The sequence below is a fragment of the Notamacropus eugenii genome, chromosome 1, assembly GCF_028372415.1.
Source record: "Notamacropus eugenii isolate mMacEug1 chromosome 1, mMacEug1.pri_v2, whole genome shotgun sequence".
NCBI lineage: Eukaryota > Metazoa > Chordata > Mammalia > Diprotodontia > Macropodidae > Notamacropus > Notamacropus eugenii.
The window spans coordinates 237187668-237208057 of NC_092872.1; the positions used below are offsets into that span (position 1 = coordinate 237187668).

A 20390-nucleotide genomic window follows, 5' to 3' on the forward strand; every position below is an offset into this window, starting at 1 on the left:
TTTTTGTTTACCAGAAAAACATCTGGTAAAATGAGATTCTTTCCAGTTCTCAACTCTTTTCCAGTTCAATTCTATAACAGAATTCTCCATGTATTTCCCTTTTCAAAATTTAAAATATTAGAGAAAATTCATAATATCACTCTTAAAATTTTTCCTGTTTAGGTCATATGACAGATCTAATCCACACTGAGAAAGACCTGGTAACATCCCTGAAAGACTATATTAAAGCCGAGGAGGTCAAATTGGAACAAGTGAAAAAGTAAGCAGTGGGTTTCACAAATGACCTTTGGCAGGGATGGTCACTAGGATATGTGAGGGATACAACAAAGGAACTTAGACCTCAAATGTTCCTTTGGAAAGGGAAACTATGTGGCAGCCTTTGGAAGGGATGAGGCCCTAGCCAGGCATGGAGTAAGGCCTAGAGGGAGGGGAACAACACACAAGGGCAAGGGCTGAGCTAACCCTAGGAATTGGGGCAGGGACTGGGGCAGGAATGGTGGGTGTTTTGGACAGGACTGTCGAGAGAGATCAAAGATGGACTAGCCCAGCCACTTGGGCAGAGATAGAATATCAAAAAAGATGATAATAAGATTAAAGTTAATGCTTATAAAGCAGCATGGCACTAGGGATGTAGAGTTAGCCTTGGAGTCACGAAGATCCATGTTCTAGTCCCGCCTCAGACACAGACTAGCTGAGTGACTGTGGCCAAGTTATTTACCATCTCAGTGTCCAAGACAACTCTTGAAGATAGAAAGTTACAGATGAGTTACATGAAGTGAATTTTCCCTGGAGTTCACCTCACCAATGAAATTATAGGTCTGGACCAAACCAAAAAATAATATTTCTGTAGCATCTTCACAAAATCTCATCTGAGCCTCAGGATCCTGTGAAGATAAGTATTATTGTTCCCATTTTACAGAGGAGAACACTAAGGCTTAGAAATAAAAGTCCACTTACTGTTACCATCAAAAGTGGGGTGGAAATCTAGGTCTTGACTCCAAGTCTGCCATGTTATCTGCTACATTTATAGCAAGTCATAAAGCTTAAATTCCAAGTGACCAAGTCAGTCTTTAACAAAGTTCTCCCTGGCATCTTTATTTGATAAATTGGGTAAACACATTGAGTATAGCAAACTGAATTACAACATAAATTTCTTGAGCTTAAGGAGAAGCAATAAAATTTATTTTTGGACACCATACTTACGTGAACCCTTTCAGAATAAGCTTTCTGAGATACTGGGTGGTGCTAAGTCACATGGGACCCACATGGGACATCCCAAACTAAGGATCAAAATAGGCAGCTGCGTTCTCTCAGTATTTGGGCACACAAGCAAGTCAGGAGATCACATCCACCACTAAATTTTGCGTGATTGAAACCATTAAATCTCTCTCTCTCTCGCGTGCGCGCGCGCGTGTGTGTGTGTGTGTGTGTGTGTGTAACTGATAGCTCAGTATTGGCACATGTCAAGGAATGGAGAGCTTCATAGTCTTCTGTTTAAACAGGAGACTTCTCTTTTAATTGATACACATTCCATTTATTTTTTTTTGTATGTTTAGGTGGGCAGAGAAGTTAGATCAGCTAACCAGTACAGCTACAAAGGACCCTGAGGGGTTCCTTGGGCATCCCGTAAATGCATTCAAGCTAATGAAACGGCTGAACACGGAGTGGGGTGAACTGGAGAATCTAGTCCTTAAAGACATGTCAGATGGTAAGTTGAAGAGGTTTTAAGAAGAGCCTCATCCTATAGTGATTGCTAAGACAGGATACAGTTAATCCTGAGGCACAAGGTGTTTTGTACAGTAACTGAAATATTATTCAGGTATGCTTTATATGTGATCTCAATTTTTTTTCTGCCAGTAAAGCCCCAGGACTTGGCTAACCAAGCTGGTGCCATGTTCTTGCTGTCATCATCCTTGAAAGGCGTTTCTGACCCCCAGCTTAGATTGCAAGAGGAAGGATTCAACTGGTTGATTGGTTCTCTTTTGCTTTGTTCTCTGAAAAAAAAAAACAAAACCAAACCATAATGCTTCTTAGCTTTTTTTTTCAAATTAGAAGTAGTATAGGAAATATATCCGGGAATCAGAACAAATCATAAATCATATGGAAGAAGTTAAAAATTAGAGGTCTTATTTAATTAATCCTAGTTTTTCTTATAAGCTATCAAGAATCTAGACTTTCTTCTTTGATATCCTTCTTCAATTCATTGGTGCTCTTTACAAGCTTGTTCAACTAACTTGGTCTTGTCTGAGTTGGATGACGGATTTGGTTTGGTGGTTTAGCTCTTCCAAAATCTGCTTCCCTAATCATTGCTCTGGGTGGGGGAACCAGTTTATAAGAATTCCTTCTTTTTTTTTAATATAATGACAGATTGGTTTTTTTGGATTTATGGCCTTGAAGAAACTTAGCTGTTGGTTTATGGGAGAAGTCTTACCTAGGCTTCTAAGTCCATGTCTGTCTAGACTCCCAAGATTTCTCCCCCTTTATGTGTCTTCAGACCATAAGAAGCTTTGGAGATGCCTCCATCCCCTTTCTAAAGATCTGTATGCTTCAGATTTTGGAAGTGCTCTCTTCTTCTGCCACACCCCTTGTCCTAGTTGGTTTGCCTAAAATAAGTTCCCTAGTGAGATTGTTGTGATGAGTCCTGATTTGGTGTGTGTGCGTGCGTGTGTGCATGTGTGTGTGTGTGTGTGACTGTGTGTGTGTGTGTTTTGGGGTCTAGTCTGGCATCTTGATCTATTCTTGTTGTGTTGTGTACTGGGACTGTGAGACTCCACCTCAGTCATTTCATCCTTTGGCTCGGTGTCTCCATGAGTTCCACCTCCACTTTCCCCTTTAGTCTGATTCTATACCTTCCAGTATATTCTATACCTTCCTTGACTTCCAGCTTATTAGCAAATCTGAGGTGGTTCCTGACTTCTGTAACCCTCCTTTCAGATTGCTGCCTTATTGTTTGCTCCCTAGTGGAGAAGTTTGTTTGGATCCAGGTTCAAAATTAAAGAAATTCTTTAATTGCTTAACAGTGACAAAACATCTCTTTCTCTTTACCCGTTACCCAATACAGATAGAGTATGATACCACATTTGACACATTTGAGTTTTTTAGTTAAAAAAATACAGTGACTTTTGACTTTGGAATTTTTTGCTCATAGCTGGAAGCGATGGCAAAGATGTTGAGGCCTTGAAAGCTATCCAGTTTGTCTTGATTACTTGATAAATAATAATTTGATGCTGATAGTTCTGATTAGGCTCCTCTGTTAAAGATGAAGGTGTTTTGTTTTATGTACAAACATTCTGGGTATAACCAGGTCTTCTGCTGGGATAGAGTTGCTAAGTAAATGCTTGCTAAATGAATTAATTTAGATCTTCATGAATTTATTGTATTATTATGACTTTTCCCCAAATAATTTTCAAAAAATATATTAAGAAGCAAAAAAAAAATTAAATAGAGAAAAGGAATGGAAAAAAGTAGCAAATATGTTTATAAATCTGAGTTGCCTTGAATGTATTTTGAATACCAACTTTGTAAAATATGATGTGCTGTCCTGACCCACGGAGGTACTATGCATTGATTTAAAAAAAAGTTTTCAAAATACTAACAATCATAGGGAATCAAAACATCACAGCTGAAGTCACTCTTGTGCTTCTGTTAGAAGTGTCTGAAGAGTTGAGGGTATAATTTTATGAGGAAAAAAATCCCATACCATAAAGTCAGTGTATATGACATTTTAGTCTGATAGAATTACCGCCCCCAAATTTTAGGAATTGTTAGCATCAGTCTTCCCAGAGTGAGCAATAGCCAAGGTTGAAAATGTAGAAACAAAATTGTCCATATGGAAAAGAAGTGATAAGAAACTGAGTGCTTCACTTCTCAGGAGGCTTGTAGGATCCTTCCTCATCTCTCACCTGAAATTGAGATGAGGCCCATCATTTTTTGATCAGATATTTCTTTGTTTACTCATTACATTTTGACCCCATGAGTGAATGGAAACTTCCCTCTCCAGAGTTATCAGTGATATCTTAATTGCCAGATTCAGTGACCTTCTGGCATTGTGGACCTCCCTCTTTTCTCTTGAGTTTTATGATGTTGCTTTTTCTTTGTTCTTCTAGCTTCTTGACTGCTTCTGCTTCATCTTTATTAGATCATCATTTGTTTAATGACCTCTAACTATGAGCATATCTCAAATCTGAGTCCTGGGCATTTTTCTCCTCTTATAATCAGTGACTTCTTTAGCTCCAGTGGGTTCAGTTATCTCTCTGACTCTCATATTACATATGCATCCTGTTCTGTTCCTGAGTTTTGGTTCTGCATCATCAAATACTTATTGAATATTTTGAACTGGGATGTCCCACAGGCATTTTTCTTCAGTACTTCCCAGAACAACTTCTCTTAGAACCTCCTCACCTTGCAACGGCCATGTTTTCACCTGGGTGCATCCTTCCCCCTTCTCCCACTGGTGAGCTCCTTTCAGGAACTTCATTTTAGGGAGAGACTCAGGCCGGCCAACTTTGTCCATTCCCCTCCCTGCTTCTTATTTTCTGGTTTTTGCCACTATGCTTCAGCTGCAGTCTTACCCTGTAGCTTTCCTCAGTACTTGGAAAGTACCTCCACTCTTTTCCCATTGGCCAGTTCCTCCAGGAGTCTCCATTATGGAGAGGGGCCCAGGCCAGCCAGTCTACATTCTCTACCTGGCTGTGGATTGAGCTCTTGGAGTGATTTAAGGCTGAGGTTGGACAGGGCACAGTTGGAAAAGTGATGGGGAAGTTCAGGACTCCAAAGAAGAGGACAGTGTAGAACTGAGTTGGTTCACCAAGGAGTCAAGATGGGGAAAAGAGGAGAGAGTGGCTAGTATGGGGGAGATGTGCTAGATGAGAATTGGAGTGTGGATAAAAAATAGAGTTTGGGAAAGGAAGGTAGCAGGACAGGTGGAAATCCAATACATAATGGTTGGACAAGGAGATTTCAGAATTCTCCAACATGGAGATGGTACATTTATAGGTGGCAGTATAAGAATAAGATAAGACATTTTTTAAAAGGTGAGGTATCATTCTCCTTGTAACAATCTATTCACAAATTTAAGTAGTTGTTTGTGGGATTATTTGATATTGATCTGTAGGAAGTAATGTTGAAGATGCTGACCGAAATTTATTTTGGTTTAAGGAATGAGACTGAATGATTTAGAAGTCCTTTACAATGTTGGTCTCGATGATTTAAAGTGTAGTCATGCCCCTTAATGCTATTATAAACATGCAGCTGGCTCATTTCCTTTTTTTTCTTAGAGATTTGTTATGGAAAAACACATTTTGAAGTTTCCCCCTACCCTCCACATGGAATTTTACATGTTTCAGTGTGGGTGTTTTCAAACTGAACATATTCAGTTGACTTCAGACCTCTTTGAACTAGACACTTACTTTTCATGTATACATGTCTATTAGAAGAAAAGTGTCTGACCCCCTGCTGGCCAAATAAGACTATGAAATTTCCCATAGTTCAGAATGTAGCACTTTGCTCTTCAAAGAGTTGTTATAATTATCAGTAATTGGGGTGGTAAGCTCAGAGGGACATCTCCACATTCTCTGAATCTCAGAATAGTAATTGCTAGGATAGGACTGTGCGCATGATGAGTCATCACTGATAAAGTATTTAAATCTGCTTGAGTATAAGATTTCCTTTGAAGCTTAGGGAAGGAAATCTAGCCTGCCTTTCAACCTCCCCAGTTTTTCATTAGCTGCCTTGCTGATATCATGATAGAAGTATGTGATACACTAGAAAGAAATAAGATATCTTTATTACATCTTTGCTCATTTTATCAAATTTTAAATTAATACTTGATTTAAAAAACCTAGCAGACCTCATTTCTTCCATGTTCCTATGTAATCTTGAAGAAATTTGTGCTTATAGACTCCTGATTTAACATTCATTTTTAGTTTTGATCTTAGGAAGTTGATTATATCCACTGATTAGCTGAAACCTTTGTTCTCAAGATAAATTAAAGCTCTTAAAAATTATTGATACTTTTTCTCTTTTGCGTTATCTCCAGTTCCCAGTCTATCCCTCCCAGAAAACCATCCATTATAGCAAAATATGAAGAAAGGAAGAAGAAAGGAAGATAGAAAAAAAGTAACACAAAACTAACGTTTTAGAAGTCTACCTTTATGTGTAGTATCTCACACCCATGGTTTCCCATTTTTGCAAAGTAGAAGGAAAGATATCTTCTCATAATATGTTTTGGAGTGTGATTGGTCATTTTGATTTCTCAGTGGCTAGTTTTTAATTATTTTTGTTGGTTCTGTTTTTTCCATTTCCCTTATTATAGTCATTGTATGTATTTTTTTCCTACTTTTGCTCACCTCACTTTGCATCAATTAATAATAATTTTTTTCAGGATTCTCTGTGTTCTTCATGTACATTGTTTCTTATAGGAGCAGCTAGTGGTGCAGTGAACAGAGTGTTGGGCCTGGAGTCAGGAAGACCTGAGTTCAAATCTAGCCTCAGACAATTATTTACTGTGTAATTCTGGGCAAGTCACTTAACCCTATTTGCCTCAGTTTCCTCATTTGTAAAATGAGCTGGAGAAGGAAATAGCAAACCACTCCAGTGTCTTTGCCAAGAGAATCTCAGATTGAGTCACAGAGTTGGACATTCCTAAAAAGCATGAACAACAACATTGAGTCTTACAGCACAGTAATAATCTATTATATTCCTGTACCATAATTTGTTTACTCATTTGCATGGTGTGTATGGGATATTCAGGGAGAACTCGCACCTCTGCTGAGAGGGCTGCTGAGTATTTTTAAGGCTACTTATCTACTTTTGGTGTCCACCTTTCATCATACTATCACCTGTGGCTTCAAGAAGCTGTAGCATGTGCAGCAGCATCATGCTCATAAAACAATTTCAGCAGATGGTTTAGATCAGATAGAGGGTAACTAACAGACCTCAAGCCTGTTGATGAATTAGGGAGATATCTTCCCCAATCATGTGAAGACTTCCTCCAGTGGAATGGGTTGATGAGAACAGTTTGTTCCAGTGCCCATGAAGGTGCCTGAAGCAGGTGCTATGGAGTGCTTAGAGCTTGGTCAGATAGACATCAAAGATGCCAAGGTTATTCACTGCATCCTGGGCCATTGCCAGCCTTCCTAACTTTGATGACTTTGGAAGAGAGAGTAAGGCTGATGGCTTTGTGCAACTCTATTTCACCTAGATCTAATTCACTAGCAAGTCAAGACATTTCTTTGGTCCCTTTCAAAAATGAAAGACAAACAAGAAGTCATTTTCATATTGAGGGGCATCTACTTTTCCTCCAATTCTTTGCTCCCCCAAAAAGAGGTACTCTAAGTATTTTGGTGTAATTGGGGTCTTTTTTTGTTACTGGCTTTCTTGAGGTAGGTATCCAGTAGTGGAATCTTTGGGTTGAAAGGTGTGAACATTTTAATCACTTTCTTTGTGTAATTCCAAATTGCTTCCCAGGATGGTGGTGCTAGTCTACAGTTCTGCCCAGTAGTGCTTCACTGCACCTATTTTCCCATAATCCTTATCTTTTGTCATCTTTGCCAATTTGCTGAGTGTGAGGAAGAACTTTAGATTTGTTTGATTTGTACTTGTTTCTTTTGTTAGGTTATTTGGATCATTCTTTCATATGCTTGTTAACAGTTGGCAATCTTCCTTTGAGGAATGTTTGTTAATATCGTTTGACCACTTATCTCTTATGGAATAGCTTTTGGTCTTATGTAAGACAATTAACAGAAACCCATATCTTGGTATCAGAATCTTTTTAAAGGCTTTTTTGTAGAATGCCCGAAATTAAGTCATGCATATAAACAACAGTACTAAAGAAGCTAAAAATATTTATTTTGGATTCTAGATACTATCTTGCCTAGCTAGCTTTAAGCTATCCTGAAAAACCTGTTGCCACAGAATCATACACTTTGGAAGTTGGAAGGGACCTCAGTGACGCACAGTCTAACCTGTATATGAAAGAAATACCTAGTAGTATAGCAAACCTGACAAAGGGTAGTCTACCCTCTTCTTGAAGACCTCCATTGTAGGGGAGCCCTCCCCCTCTTAAGGCAGACCTTCACCTAAATGCTCTCCACATGTATTTTCCTTCTCTAAAAATAAATCTATATATCTATATATATCTTCTCTAAAAATCTATCTATCTGCCTATCTATCTATATATCTTCTCTAAAAATATATCTGTATATCTATAGTATATTTCATTCCCTACCCCCACAACCCTATTTCTATCCCTTTGCATGTCCTGTTTCTTTTGAATAAAGAATACTTATAAGTTTCAGTGATACCTATGAGGTCAAATTTGTGTCCTTGATTTTGATCTTCTGCTTCCACATCTTTACAGATGATATTTCAGGTCAGGTATCTTTACTGGCTTCTTTCTTGGATTTCTTTTTCTCCTTTGAACCTATGGACATCTCAAAGGTTATTCTTCCTTAACTGTAGTTGTGTAGGCCATAAACAGGCAGTCCTCTCCCCCCTACTTCTTTTTTAGTTTAAGGCCCTTTCATTTATCAAAATTTGTAAATTGACCAAAGAGTTTTTAGTTTAAAAAACACAGATTTGTTTATCCTTCAGAAATCCCTTACGATTGTGTTTCCTGTTTTCTTGCCAAGCAATGTAGCCATCAATTCTCCAATGCTGAATTTTGAGCCTGCTTTTATCCCAATTGTAGGTGCTGATTTGGAAGAGAGAGACCCAGATTTACCTCTGAATTCTATATTAAACATACTACAGAAGTTTGATCAGATGGAAGTAAACTGAATCGCTTTTAATAATTGAATTCTTAACAAATATAAGGACTCTTTATTCTTTTATCTATATATGCAATAGTTTGATGGTCTTTCTTTACAAATCTATGTGCAAACTTTGAATTGGTGAACTAAATAGAATCTGGAGGCTTTATCTCTCTCTCTCTCTCTCTTTCTTTCTCTCTTTCTCTCTTTCCCAGGCTTCATTTCCAACCTGACCATTCAAAGACAATATTTCCCAAATGACGAAGATCAGACTGGGGCAGCCAAAGCCTTGTTGCGTCTCCAGGACACCTACAATTTGGATACAGATACCATCTCAAAGGGTGATCTTCCAGGTAAGATGAGCCTGGGCTTCTGCAAAACACCCATCACCTGGCTGATCTGCTCAGTTCATTAGGACTCTGACAATGTGAAGAGTGTTTGTATTTTTCAGATCTGTAATTGATAATATGACTGATAGTCTTGAGGCCTGAAATAAACTTCATTTCTCTAGCACTTGATAGGTCAGCTGCAAATTAGAAACTGACCTTGGAAGGCAAAATTGGTTTAAAGAAATAACAAAAAAACTTACCCAGAATTTTTTTTTCCTTCTTAGTTTTCCTGCTTTGTCTAGAAGATTTCTAGAAAATTGGCTATTACAGTACATATGTATACCATGTTTCAAGAAGGGACATGTGGCGGATATACACAATCAGATTTTTAAAAAAGTGTTCTGCATTGTGCAGGATATCCTGCTTTTTTACTTATTTCTGGCAAGGTCCTCTATCCCCTTCAACTGCCAGCCAGACTTGGGATATGAAATCTCACTTTGCCACTACTGTGTGCTTCTGGGGATTTCCTTGGTTCTATTGCTTAGAGAAATAGGAAATTATACCTGCTGCCTCTATTTAGATTTATGCTAGTGACCTTTCGAATTGACTGATTTGTAATTTGAAAAGAACAGTGGAACTAGTTCTTTCCTAGGTGAAAAAATTGTGGTCAATAGCTGTGAGCATCCTCCCCTGCCCCACCCCTGCACCCCCCATCACTCAAGTCCCTTTTGGCACTGTCCTCTTCACCTGTGTCACATGATGAGGTTGGCTTACTCCTTACCAAGGCCAACCCTATGACTGGCCAAGTGATCTCATTCCATCTCGTCTCCTCCAACAGACCCGTATCCCCTCACCCCTGGATTACTGCAATGGCTTGCTGGTAGGTCAGCCTGCCACAAACATCTCCTCACTCCAGTCCTTTTTCCATTCAGTCACTAAAGTGGTTTTCCTAAAGTGCAGTTCTGACCATGTCACTCCCTTCTCAGTAAACTCCAGGGGCTGTCTGTGGCCTGCAGGAGCAAAAATAAAATGCTCTGCTAAGCATTCAAAGTCCATGCTAAACCTACCTTCCCAGGCTTCTTATACTTTATTTCTCTCTCCATTCTCTGTGGTCCAATGAAACAGGCCTCAAAGATGTTCTGTGAATAAGACACTGTATCTCTGAGCTCAAGGCATTTTCTGGCTGTCCCAGAATTTTTTGCTCTTTTGCTCTGTTAATATATACTTTCATTTTTTTGGTAATGACTGCTTGTTATAAAAGTTAACTTTTGGTTCCTTCGTTTCCTGTGAATTTTCCAAGTTGCTTGTAGTTTATAATTAGTGTTTGAAACATTCGTTATTGGCAGAATGGCTGAATAAGTTGTGGTATATGATTGCGATGGAACATTATTGTGATATGAGAAATGATGAGCAGGTTGATTTTGGAAAAACATGGAAAGACTTGCATGAAACAATGCGGAGTGAAATGAGCAGGACCACGAAAACATTGTATACGCTGTAACAGCAATAATGGTTTTTTTTTTTTTCCAAATTATTTATTTATTTATTTATTTGACATTCATTTTGGGTTACAAATTTTCTCCCCTTTTATCCCCTCCCCCCCCAAACACCAAGCATTCTAATTGCCCCTATGACCAATCTGCTCTCTCTTCTATCATCCCTCTCTGCCCTTGTCTCCATCTTCTCTTTTGTCCTGTAGGGCCAGATAACTTTCTATACCCCTTTACCTGTATTTCTTATTTCCTAGTGGCAAGAACATTACTCGACAGTTGTTCCTAACACTTTGAGTTCCAACTTCTATACCTCCCTCCCTCCCCACCCCTTCCCTTTGGAAGGCAAGCAATTCAATATAGGCCAAATCTGTGTAGTTTTGCAAATGACTTCCATAATAGTTGTGTTGTATAAGATTAACTATATTTCCCTCCATCCTATCCTGTCCTCCATTACTTCTATTCTCTTTTGATCCTATCCCTCCCCATGAGTGTCGACCTCAAATTGCTCCCTCCTCCCCATGCCCTCCCTTCCATCATCCTCCCCACCCTGCTTATCCCCCACTTTCCTGTATTGTAAGATAGGTTTTCATACCAAAATGAGTGTGCATTTTATTCTTTCCTTTAGTGGAATGTGATGAGAATAAACTTCATGTTTTTCTCTCACCTCCCCTCTTTATCCCTCCACTGATAAATCTTTTGCTTGCCTCTTTTATGAGAGATAATTTGCCCCATTCCATTTCTCCCTTTCTCCTCCCAATATATTTCTCTCTCACTGCTTGATTTCATTTTTTTAAGATATGAGCCCATCCTCTTCAATTCACTCTGTGCACTCTGTCTCTATGTGTGTGTGCGTGTGTGCATGTGTGTGTGTGTAATCCCACCCAGTACCCAGATACTGAAAAGTTTCAAGAGTTACAAATATTGTCTTTCCATGTAGGTATGTAAACAGTTCAACTCTAGTAAGTCCCTTATGACTTCTCTTTGCTGTTCACCTTTTCATGCTTCTCTTCATTCTTGTGTTTGAAAGTCAAATTTTCTTTTCAGCTCTGGTCTTTTCATCAAGAAGGCTTGAAAGTCCTCTATTTCATTGAAAGACCAATTTTTCCCCTGAAGTATTATACTCAGTTTTGCTGGGCAGGTGATTCTTGGTTTTAGTCCTAGTTCCTTTGACTTCTGGAATATCCTATTCCATGCCCTTCGATCCCTTAATGTAGAAGCTGCTAGATCTTGTGTTATCCTGATTGTATTTCCACAATACTTGAATTGTTTCTTTCTAGCTGCTTGCAATATTTTCTCCTTGACCTGGGAACTCTGGAATTTGGCCACAATGTTCCTAGGAGTTTCTCTTTTTGGATCTCTTTCAGGCGGTGTTCTGTGGATTCCTTGAATATTTATTTTGCCCTCTGGTTCTAGAATCTTAGGGCAGTTTTCCTTGATAATTTCATGAAAGATGATGTCTAGGTTCTTTTTTTGATCATGGCTTTCAGGTAGTCCCATAATTTTTAAATTGTCTCTCCTGGATCTATTTTCCAGGTCAGTTGTTTTTCCAATGAGATATTTCACATTATCTTCCATTTTTTCATTCTTTTGGTTTTGTTTTGTGATTTCTTGGTTTCTCATAAAGTCATTGGCCTCCATCTGTTCCATTCTAATTTTGAAAGAACTATTTTCTTCAGTGAGCTTTTGAATCTCCTTTTCCATTTGGCTAATTCTGCTTTTGAAAGCATTCTTCTCCTCATTGGCTTTTTGAACCTCTTTTGCCAATTGAGTTAGCCTATTTCTCAAGGTGTTATTTTCTTCAGCATTTTTTTGGGTCTCCTTTAGCAGGGAGCTGATCTGCTGTTCATGCTTTGACTTCATGTCTCTCATTTCTCTTCCCAGCTTTTCCTCCACCTCTCTAACTTGATTTTCAAAATTCTTTTTGAGCTCTTCCATGGCCTGAGCGCATTGAGTGGGCTGGGATACAGAAGCCTTGACTTCTGTGTCTTTCCCTGATGGTAAGCATTGTTCTTCCTCATCAGAAAGGAAGGGAGGAAATGCCTGTTCACCAAGAAAGTAACCTTTTATAGTCTTATTTCTTTTCCCTTTTCTGGGCATTTTCCCAGCCAGTGACTTGACCTCTGAATATTCTCCTCACACCCACCAGCAATAATGTTTGAAGAGTAACTGAATGATTAAACTATTTTGAGTAATAGGAACGTTCAAATCAACTACAAAGGGTTTATGGAGGAAAATGTTATCCACTTCTAGAGAAAAAACTAATATATGGAAGTATGTATTGTAGGGTTCCACATCCATAGCGATATCAAATGTTGGCCTTTTCTAATGCTGGGTTAGGAGGGAGGGAGAAAGACAGCTAGCAACTCAAAATGTAACATCCCCAAAAAGAAAGAAACATTTGTCATTATCCCTCCAGATAGAACAGACTCTTGATTTAATCTACAGCTGTGAATTCTGTCCACTGACAGCTCAATACTTTATCATAGTGATGTGTTACTAGGGCTTTTTTGACTTAGAGAATTTTAATTCATTACTTAAATTCATCCTTATTGAGAAAGTCAGTCGTTTCTATTTGAGAAACATTTTTTAAAAAATTGTACTTTTAGGTTACTTATTTTTCTATATATTTTTTGTTTTGTAAACTTAACATCCAGAACAAATTTTACTAGGCAGGATGAATTTCTAAAGTTAAAATCATTAAAATTTTTACTGAGGGAAAAATACAGTTTTAACCATAGGAACAATAACATTCATTTACTCTTTGTCCTCTCTCGAATCCAGCAGTGCACTTTTGCCTTTCCTTTTAATATGATTGCAGCCAATAGCTTTTGTTTCTTTTGATCCGAATTTTGCATGATTTTATACATTTAATTTTCAATGTTTTCATACTTTTTACTTTGACACTTTTTATGGTGTCATGTTATTAACATATTTTATTGGATCTGTGATATTAAAAATATGAGTATTCCTTCCAATAGTGCACATTGCTATGCATCTGTCATGTCTTCCTGGGTGACTCATGTTCATGTCCTTTTTCTGAAAGGGTCTGCTCAATACACTGGGAGCTTCTAGATTGCTTGACGTTGAATAGACACTAGTGGAGGACATAGGCTGCCCATCAGTCATCCATTGCTTCCTCTATCTGTCAGCTAGGTTCCTTTTCTGGTCATCCATCTCTGGTGTTCTTTATGCTGTTTCCCCTGCATGTTTCTTGATTGGTAATAGGTTGTAATGTGTTTGCATCTACCAGGCACCTCTTTACCCATTGCTCCTTGGATGACCTGTGGTTTCAGAGATGGGTATTTCATGATTTGCAGCTGTATTTTCAGTAATCACTGAACAGATTACTCAAATGGATCTGCAGTCTCCTTAATTTGGGAGTTTGTGCCCATAATCTAGATCATCCCTATCCACACCTGCATTCATGTCTTCTCAAAAGTTTGCCAAAAGGAGGCTTTCCTTGCCTTCTCTTGCCATTGGGGGAAAGGGAGGGAACCACCCTGCTTGTCCTCCTGTCCTCCTTCATTCTTCTCTGATGATCATGCTTCTTCATAGGAGTTCCTTGTTCTGTGTTTCAGTGCAGTCACATCCACTCTTTGTAATAATCACTTTAAATTCTTCAGAGGCAGTTGTATTTTATGTCTCATTGCTATAGAGTAAACTGGTAGAATGTTAGTATTGAAAAGCTGTGCCCTCGTGGAAAGCCTGGGGTCAGGAAGGGAGCTTTGCCCTTTCCCCAGGATAATCCAAACCACTTTCTTTTCTCTTCATTTTTGGGCCCAATTCATTGAATAACATCAGAGTCTATCCTGGAGAAATGTACTGATGAACTAGATCTATGGTTTGCGTATATAACTATATATTTGGACAGCAGGCTTTCTTCATCCACTTGGTGTTTTCTGTATGAATAGTTAGACTGAACTTGTGAGGATATAGATCTCATTTAGGTGGTTTTGCAACATTCTAGGGTTTCATTTAGTTAATGTAATATCAACCACAAATACGCATCGCTGGAGGAGCTCACCACCCATAGGCAGTCCCTTGTCAATTTGGATTCTCTGCTGAACATCTTATATGATCTCACATAGCTTTGGCAAGGAAATATCTTTTTTTTTTTTTATGCTTTGTTGTATATCAGTATTCAGTGTCATTGAATAAATTTATCTGTTACTTTTTAAGCAATCTTTTTCATACGTAGGGTACTAACTTGTTAGAAGAGGAGAACCTATAAAGATGGTAGCATTTTGCTGTAGAGAAACAAATGCCTGCTTATATTCAGTGCACAGTAAGCACAGTACATATTTGTGTTTTCTGTACCTTTCAGTCAGTTGTATGACCGTAAAGTTCTGGTCTGCTATAGACTGTCAATTATGAAAGCTTGTCTCTTCCCCTTTTGTACCTTCATGAAAGATTTAAATAGACTAGATTTGAATTTGTCTCAATTTCAAAACATTATTTTATTTAAATTCTTTTAGGTTGGTATTGATATTGAGCTTTTTCTAATTCAGTAGTCTGACTGTGAAACTGATTTAGAAATGATTCCAACAGTTGTTTTCTGGCTGCCAAAATGGAACTAATTATAATTAACTTCCTTATTTGTGGTATTATTTGGTACTCACCATGCTCATTGCTCCCTGACAGTCTTCCAGAAGAATGTACTTATGATATATGTGTAACATTTTTCATAATGATCTTTAATACAATAATCTTATGAGCCTTTTACAAAACTCGTTTCTTATTCTTGAATTGTGTTTGTGAACATCTTGCACAGTCTTCTGTTTTACACATCTTTTCATTTAGTCACCATATTGAAGTTTATTTTGATTTAATTTGGAAAGCCTCAGTGGGGACGTTGTTCTTTGATGCCTTTTGTTTTTATACTACGTTCATTTTCCAGCATATTCGTGGTGAGTTTTTTGAAGAATTTCTCCACCTGCTGACCTCTTTGTAACAGATACTGCAATTAATTCATAGTGGTCCTTTTGCAAATGTATGTTGTGGATACAGCAAGATGAGATGACCAGGTGTCCCATGAAAAGTGCCTTCTTGCTTTTATGGAATGAAAAAATAATTCCATGAATTCCTTTATTTTTCCTGTATAAGGAAATGTGAAGCATCCTCCTGTTTAGCTGCAACTTTCTTTAGTCTTCTCATTTAATTTATGGTAAGAATGTAAAGACTGATAGAGTTCCTTAAGTAGTGTATCTAGCCATTCATCTAAATATAAGACAAAAATCTTATGCTTATAATGCCAGTAGCTGAATCATTATTTATATGTGGTCCAAAAATGACTTGTTCTTACTACTCCTGTTCCTTTTTCTCGTGCTTTGTCACTCTGAATATATAAGGGAACTATGAAGGACAGAGGCATTTCATATTTTTCTTTGTTTCCTGGGTTGCCATGGCCAAAGAACTCCCACCAAGTAGTGTGCTAAGAAGCGATAAGCCTCTTTGTATTTATTTAGCTGATCTAATCCTCTGTGGCTAGGACTGTACTTCTGAGGTTTTTCCAGTCTAGCTTTTGCTGAAGGTTGCACTCTGCTTGAAGAGCCTTGTAGAACTCAGAGCCACCCACATAGCACAGTGAGGCATCAGATTAGGAGTTTGTGGGGGCACATTAATATACCTTAATTTATTCAGCTTTCCTAATGTGGGTGGATGTGCATGTTGTTCTTGTGCCCGCCCCACCCCCATACAGATAAAGTACATAGGTCCTTTTACCCTTTCAAGAATAGGATGACTGAGTCAGTTTTGTGACATTTACCATATATTGTTACATTGTTCAAATGTTTGTATTTGTGTATCTGTAGTCTTCTCTTGTTGCAACATCAAAGTGAGTTTTCATTACACTCCTATTTTGCTAATTTAATGACTAAAAGATAGCATAATATTTCATTTTTTCATCATAATGTCCCATGTTTATCACACCTGTTGGTTTCACATATTGTAGGTAAAGCTTGAATAAATTAAAAAGGCTTCACCTGAAAGAGTACAGTTTTTTTTAAAAAAACGAATGATATATAGTTAGCTAAAAGATGACACACAGCTTCATTATAGTTATTTATTGACTTTCTGAAGACCATTGACCTATCATTCACCGCGCTGTCGATAATTTACAGTTTTAGCCACAAATGGTTTACCCTTCCATTTCTTCTTCCCAAATAAATGCAAATCAGTTTTGCAGTATTTCTCTTCAGAAGATACAGACCTGTGATCATAACTTGAGTTTGCGTCTGGACCTGTATTTGTAATTGATGCGGCAGAGGTGCTGCCTGGGGACTTCTAATGGCAGGAAAGTGATCTGTGAAGCTCCAAGGGGGTGTTGCCAAGGAGAAGCCTGGGACTGGTGCTGCATTGGTTGTATTTGCTGCTGCTACATTTGTTGCAACTGGATACACTGTAGCTCCTGCTGCATTTGGTGTCAATGGATTTTATGCATATGCTGGTGCTGGTGTAAATGCTCTTGTGTGTGGTGTTGAAAATGCTTCTGCTGCATTTGTTATAGGATTTGCTGCTGCATCTGTGGGAGCTGCTGCTGCTGCTGCAACAACTGTGTCTGATGCTGTTGGGTTTGCGCTGAGATGGTGTGGCAACGTGGCTGTTCCCATCCAGCTGATGAATGAGGCTGAAATGCTTGTTGGTGTGTTGGCTGCAGTGGTAGCGGTAGCTACAGTCTGATTCGTTGGCCACCTCATAGTTATTTAGGAGCAGTTACCCTGGGAAGTGACACTGGGGCATATTGAGAAAGAGGAGAAGGGAGGATTCTGCAGCAGCCTTGGAAGCAAGACTTGCTTGATAAGCAGCAAGTGTCTTGGCAGCCTCAGTTTTCCTTTCATATCTCCGCTTTTGGCCTTTACCCGGCCTCTCCCACATTGATTCTGCTGATTTTGAGACCTCTCCAAAGATTATGTTGGGGTTTTGAACTTTAATTGCAGCTCTGTGTCTTTGAAGAATAGGGCATAGGCTGACACTGGTTTCCGTGGCTCTTTCTTTTTCTTTGGAATTTTGGGCTTTTTGCCAGAATCTGGCGCAGCTTTTCTCTCTTCAATGGCTCTTTCTCATCTGCATTGTCTTCACTGATAGAGCTTGATGAGGAAGGAGTTACTGATTTGCTTGTGGGAGATAAAGGCAATGTGTCAGGCATAGTGGGGCCCCCTAAATTTAATCCCACTTGAGCACTGCAATTAATGGTTGTGAGGTGAGTAGTAGGCACAATTCCATAACGAACGCTGTTATCATGTGGACAATAGACCTCACAATCAAGGAGTGAGCTTGATGATATGGCAGCATGCTCCATCTGCAGTCCACTGTCATGGATTATACTATCCTGTTCCACAAGTTTTCTTGATATTGTAATAGAAGGAAGATTCAGGGAGAAACTAAGGTGTAAATTCATTTCCTTATGCTGGAAGTGGGTCATTGAGGCCTTGAAAGGGTAACAGCAGTACATTTGACATTCCCAAAGTCTGACTCTGGAGGTGGAGTGGTTGGTGGAATTTTAAACTCTTCATCCCCAAAGCTTAGAGAATGGAATGTCTCACTGGCAGCAAGGCAGGCATCATTTGCTTCAGCCATATTCATACAGTTGTTATTGTTTCCAAACTTCTGAGTCAGTCAGCACCAAGGTTATGTTTTAAGGGAGAGAGGATTGATATTCTTCATAATGTGAGCTTCAAAAGGTGTTCCTTTTTGTCTGATGGGTGGGTAACCTGTAGATGTAGTACTGTTTATATGTGGTTATTATCGATTTGCATTTTCCTTTCAAAAATTTCTTGAGGTCCTTGACCAGTTCTTCATGGAGAATTTCAATTTCTTGTGTTAACTCTACATGTGAGACCTTTATCAGATGTATTATTCATCAGAAGTATTGTTTTCCCAACCCATTTCTTTTCCTTATTTTAGAAGCAATGTTTTTTGTTCTAAAAGTCAGATCCATCAATTTTTTTGTATGTTTAATAATTTCTCCAATTTTTTTTGTTAACTTTTTTCTCAGCACAATTGACACAAGCTTCTTGAAGGGGAGCAAAGGCCATTGGTCATTTTGTCTTGTGATTTGTACATAGTAACAGCTTAATAAGTGCTTTCTCATCTTTTTTCTCAGGTGAAAGTGAACTATCTTAAAAGTAGACGTATAGTAGTTAATATTTGGTTGCTGAGTTCACTTCAGTATCCTATAACCAAAAGATTAAAAAAGCAAAACAGTAAGCCTAAAAGAAACTTTTTTTTAGGCTCAAAAGACACAACAGTTTTCTTAATTTCTTTAAGAAAAGTGTTAGGTTCCCTGTAGGCTCTAGGAGTAGGGAATGATAAATGATAAACAATTAGCAAAATGAGTTTAGTTCCACTGTAAGACTCCTGCTGGCTTTTGATTTGTCTTTTCTCTGGAAACAGATAATGTAATTGAACTTTATTTCTAGGTTTTTAAATAAACATGAGAAATTGCTAAGCAGATATTTCTTTATCATATTTTGAAAACTATGTTGATAGAGTTAATTTCTACCTAGTTTAATTTCCGCCCGTAACTGGGTAAACATAAGAAATAAAACATGTCATCCTCTCTAGAAGTTATATATTGCTTTATAACGTCATAGATTGACTAAATTACAATTCTGAATCTGCTTGAGAAGCTTTCAACCTTTTATCTCCAAAACAAAATACAAGTAAACCTAGTTACAGTGAGTTCCTGATATATTTAATCCCAGATGCTGGCTTTGTTAAACAGATTTTTAAAATAAACCATAAACTCCTTTTTCTTCTACTCCCTTTGTAAAAGTCATTTTATTTAGTCGATGCAAAATTGCCTGCCTCCTCAAATAAAATTATGATTAGCCTGTCTTTGATGATTTCCCCCCCTCATTTTACCTTCCTTTGGTACAAATATGCTTTCTTCTAAGGTTGGCTTATTCTCTGAATCTCTCTTAGGGTGGGGGGATACATTGTGGAGAGCACTTCTGTTAGGCTAAGGTACAGAAGCAGTTTTTGTTTCATTGTTTTCTCGCTTGTACCAGATGTGCTTTCTTTGTCATCAGAGTTTATGCATCTTGTCTCTCCTCCTGATAGGCACTAAATTATAGTAACAGAAAGGAAAATACATAATTTTCTCTGCAGGCCTTTCATTGAGCATTCGAAAAGGCCCCTGTGGAACATCCTTTTATCCAAGTGAAAGCCTTATTTCAGAAATGAGCTGTCTTAGCATGTTGGCCCAGTTCTCTAGGAGAGACAGCAGAGGCAGTTGAGTCAGAGCCCTTGACTTTGCTCTGCTACCTGCTGTATAGTGAGAAGAGGGCTGGCCTTGGAATTAATCTCTCAGAGTTTCAGTTTGCTAATCTATAAAACTGGCATAGGGACACCTTTAGTACCTAACTTGTGGGTTGAAGAGATGATGTACATAAAGTGCTCTGGTGATTTTAAAGCGTTATTAAAATGCTAGCTTCACTTTGTGACTTTGGGCAACTCACTTAACCTTTCTGGGCCTCAGTTTTCCCCTTTATAAAGTGGGAGGGTTGGACCATTTGATCTATAAAGTTTCTCCTTTCTGTTACTGTGATCCTCTCCTCTGCCTCCAAACTGCTTTGAGCTGACAAGAAGTACATTTTTAGTAAACATGACATTTTGTACTAGTGTCAGAACTCCTTGTGTGAATTCAGAGGAACAAAATGGTGGTGTTGTGCTTAGATAAGCAACACATTTTAATTACTTGATATATTGGTGGCAAATTAACTCTGAGAGATCTATTAAACATCTTAGGAATTTAAGAATAAATATTACTTGTACCTACTTAAAGGATTCTGTTGTGGAAAATACAAGGACAGACACTT

At 38.3% G+C, this 20390-nt stretch overlaps 1 protein-coding gene and 1 pseudogene across 4 annotated transcripts in view; one reads left to right on the forward strand and one right to left on the reverse strand.

Moving 5' to 3' along the window:
- Window positions 1-20390, forward strand: part of P4HA1 (prolyl 4-hydroxylase subunit alpha 1) — a 65606-nt gene that overhangs the window by 19842 nt on the left and 25374 nt on the right. For all 4 annotated transcript variants that reach the window (XM_072628220.1, XM_072628217.1, XM_072628218.1 and 1 more), the window contains exons 3-5: window positions 163-259; window positions 1557-1708; window positions 8966-9103. In XM_072628220.1, the coding sequence (XP_072484321.1) occupies window positions 163-259; window positions 1557-1708; window positions 8966-9103 (387 nt within the window). The remainder of the gene's footprint in view (window positions 1-162; window positions 260-1556; window positions 1709-8965; window positions 9104-20390) is intronic.
- Window positions 16667-20165, reverse strand: LOC140529221 (TOX high mobility group box family member 3-like; annotated as a pseudogene).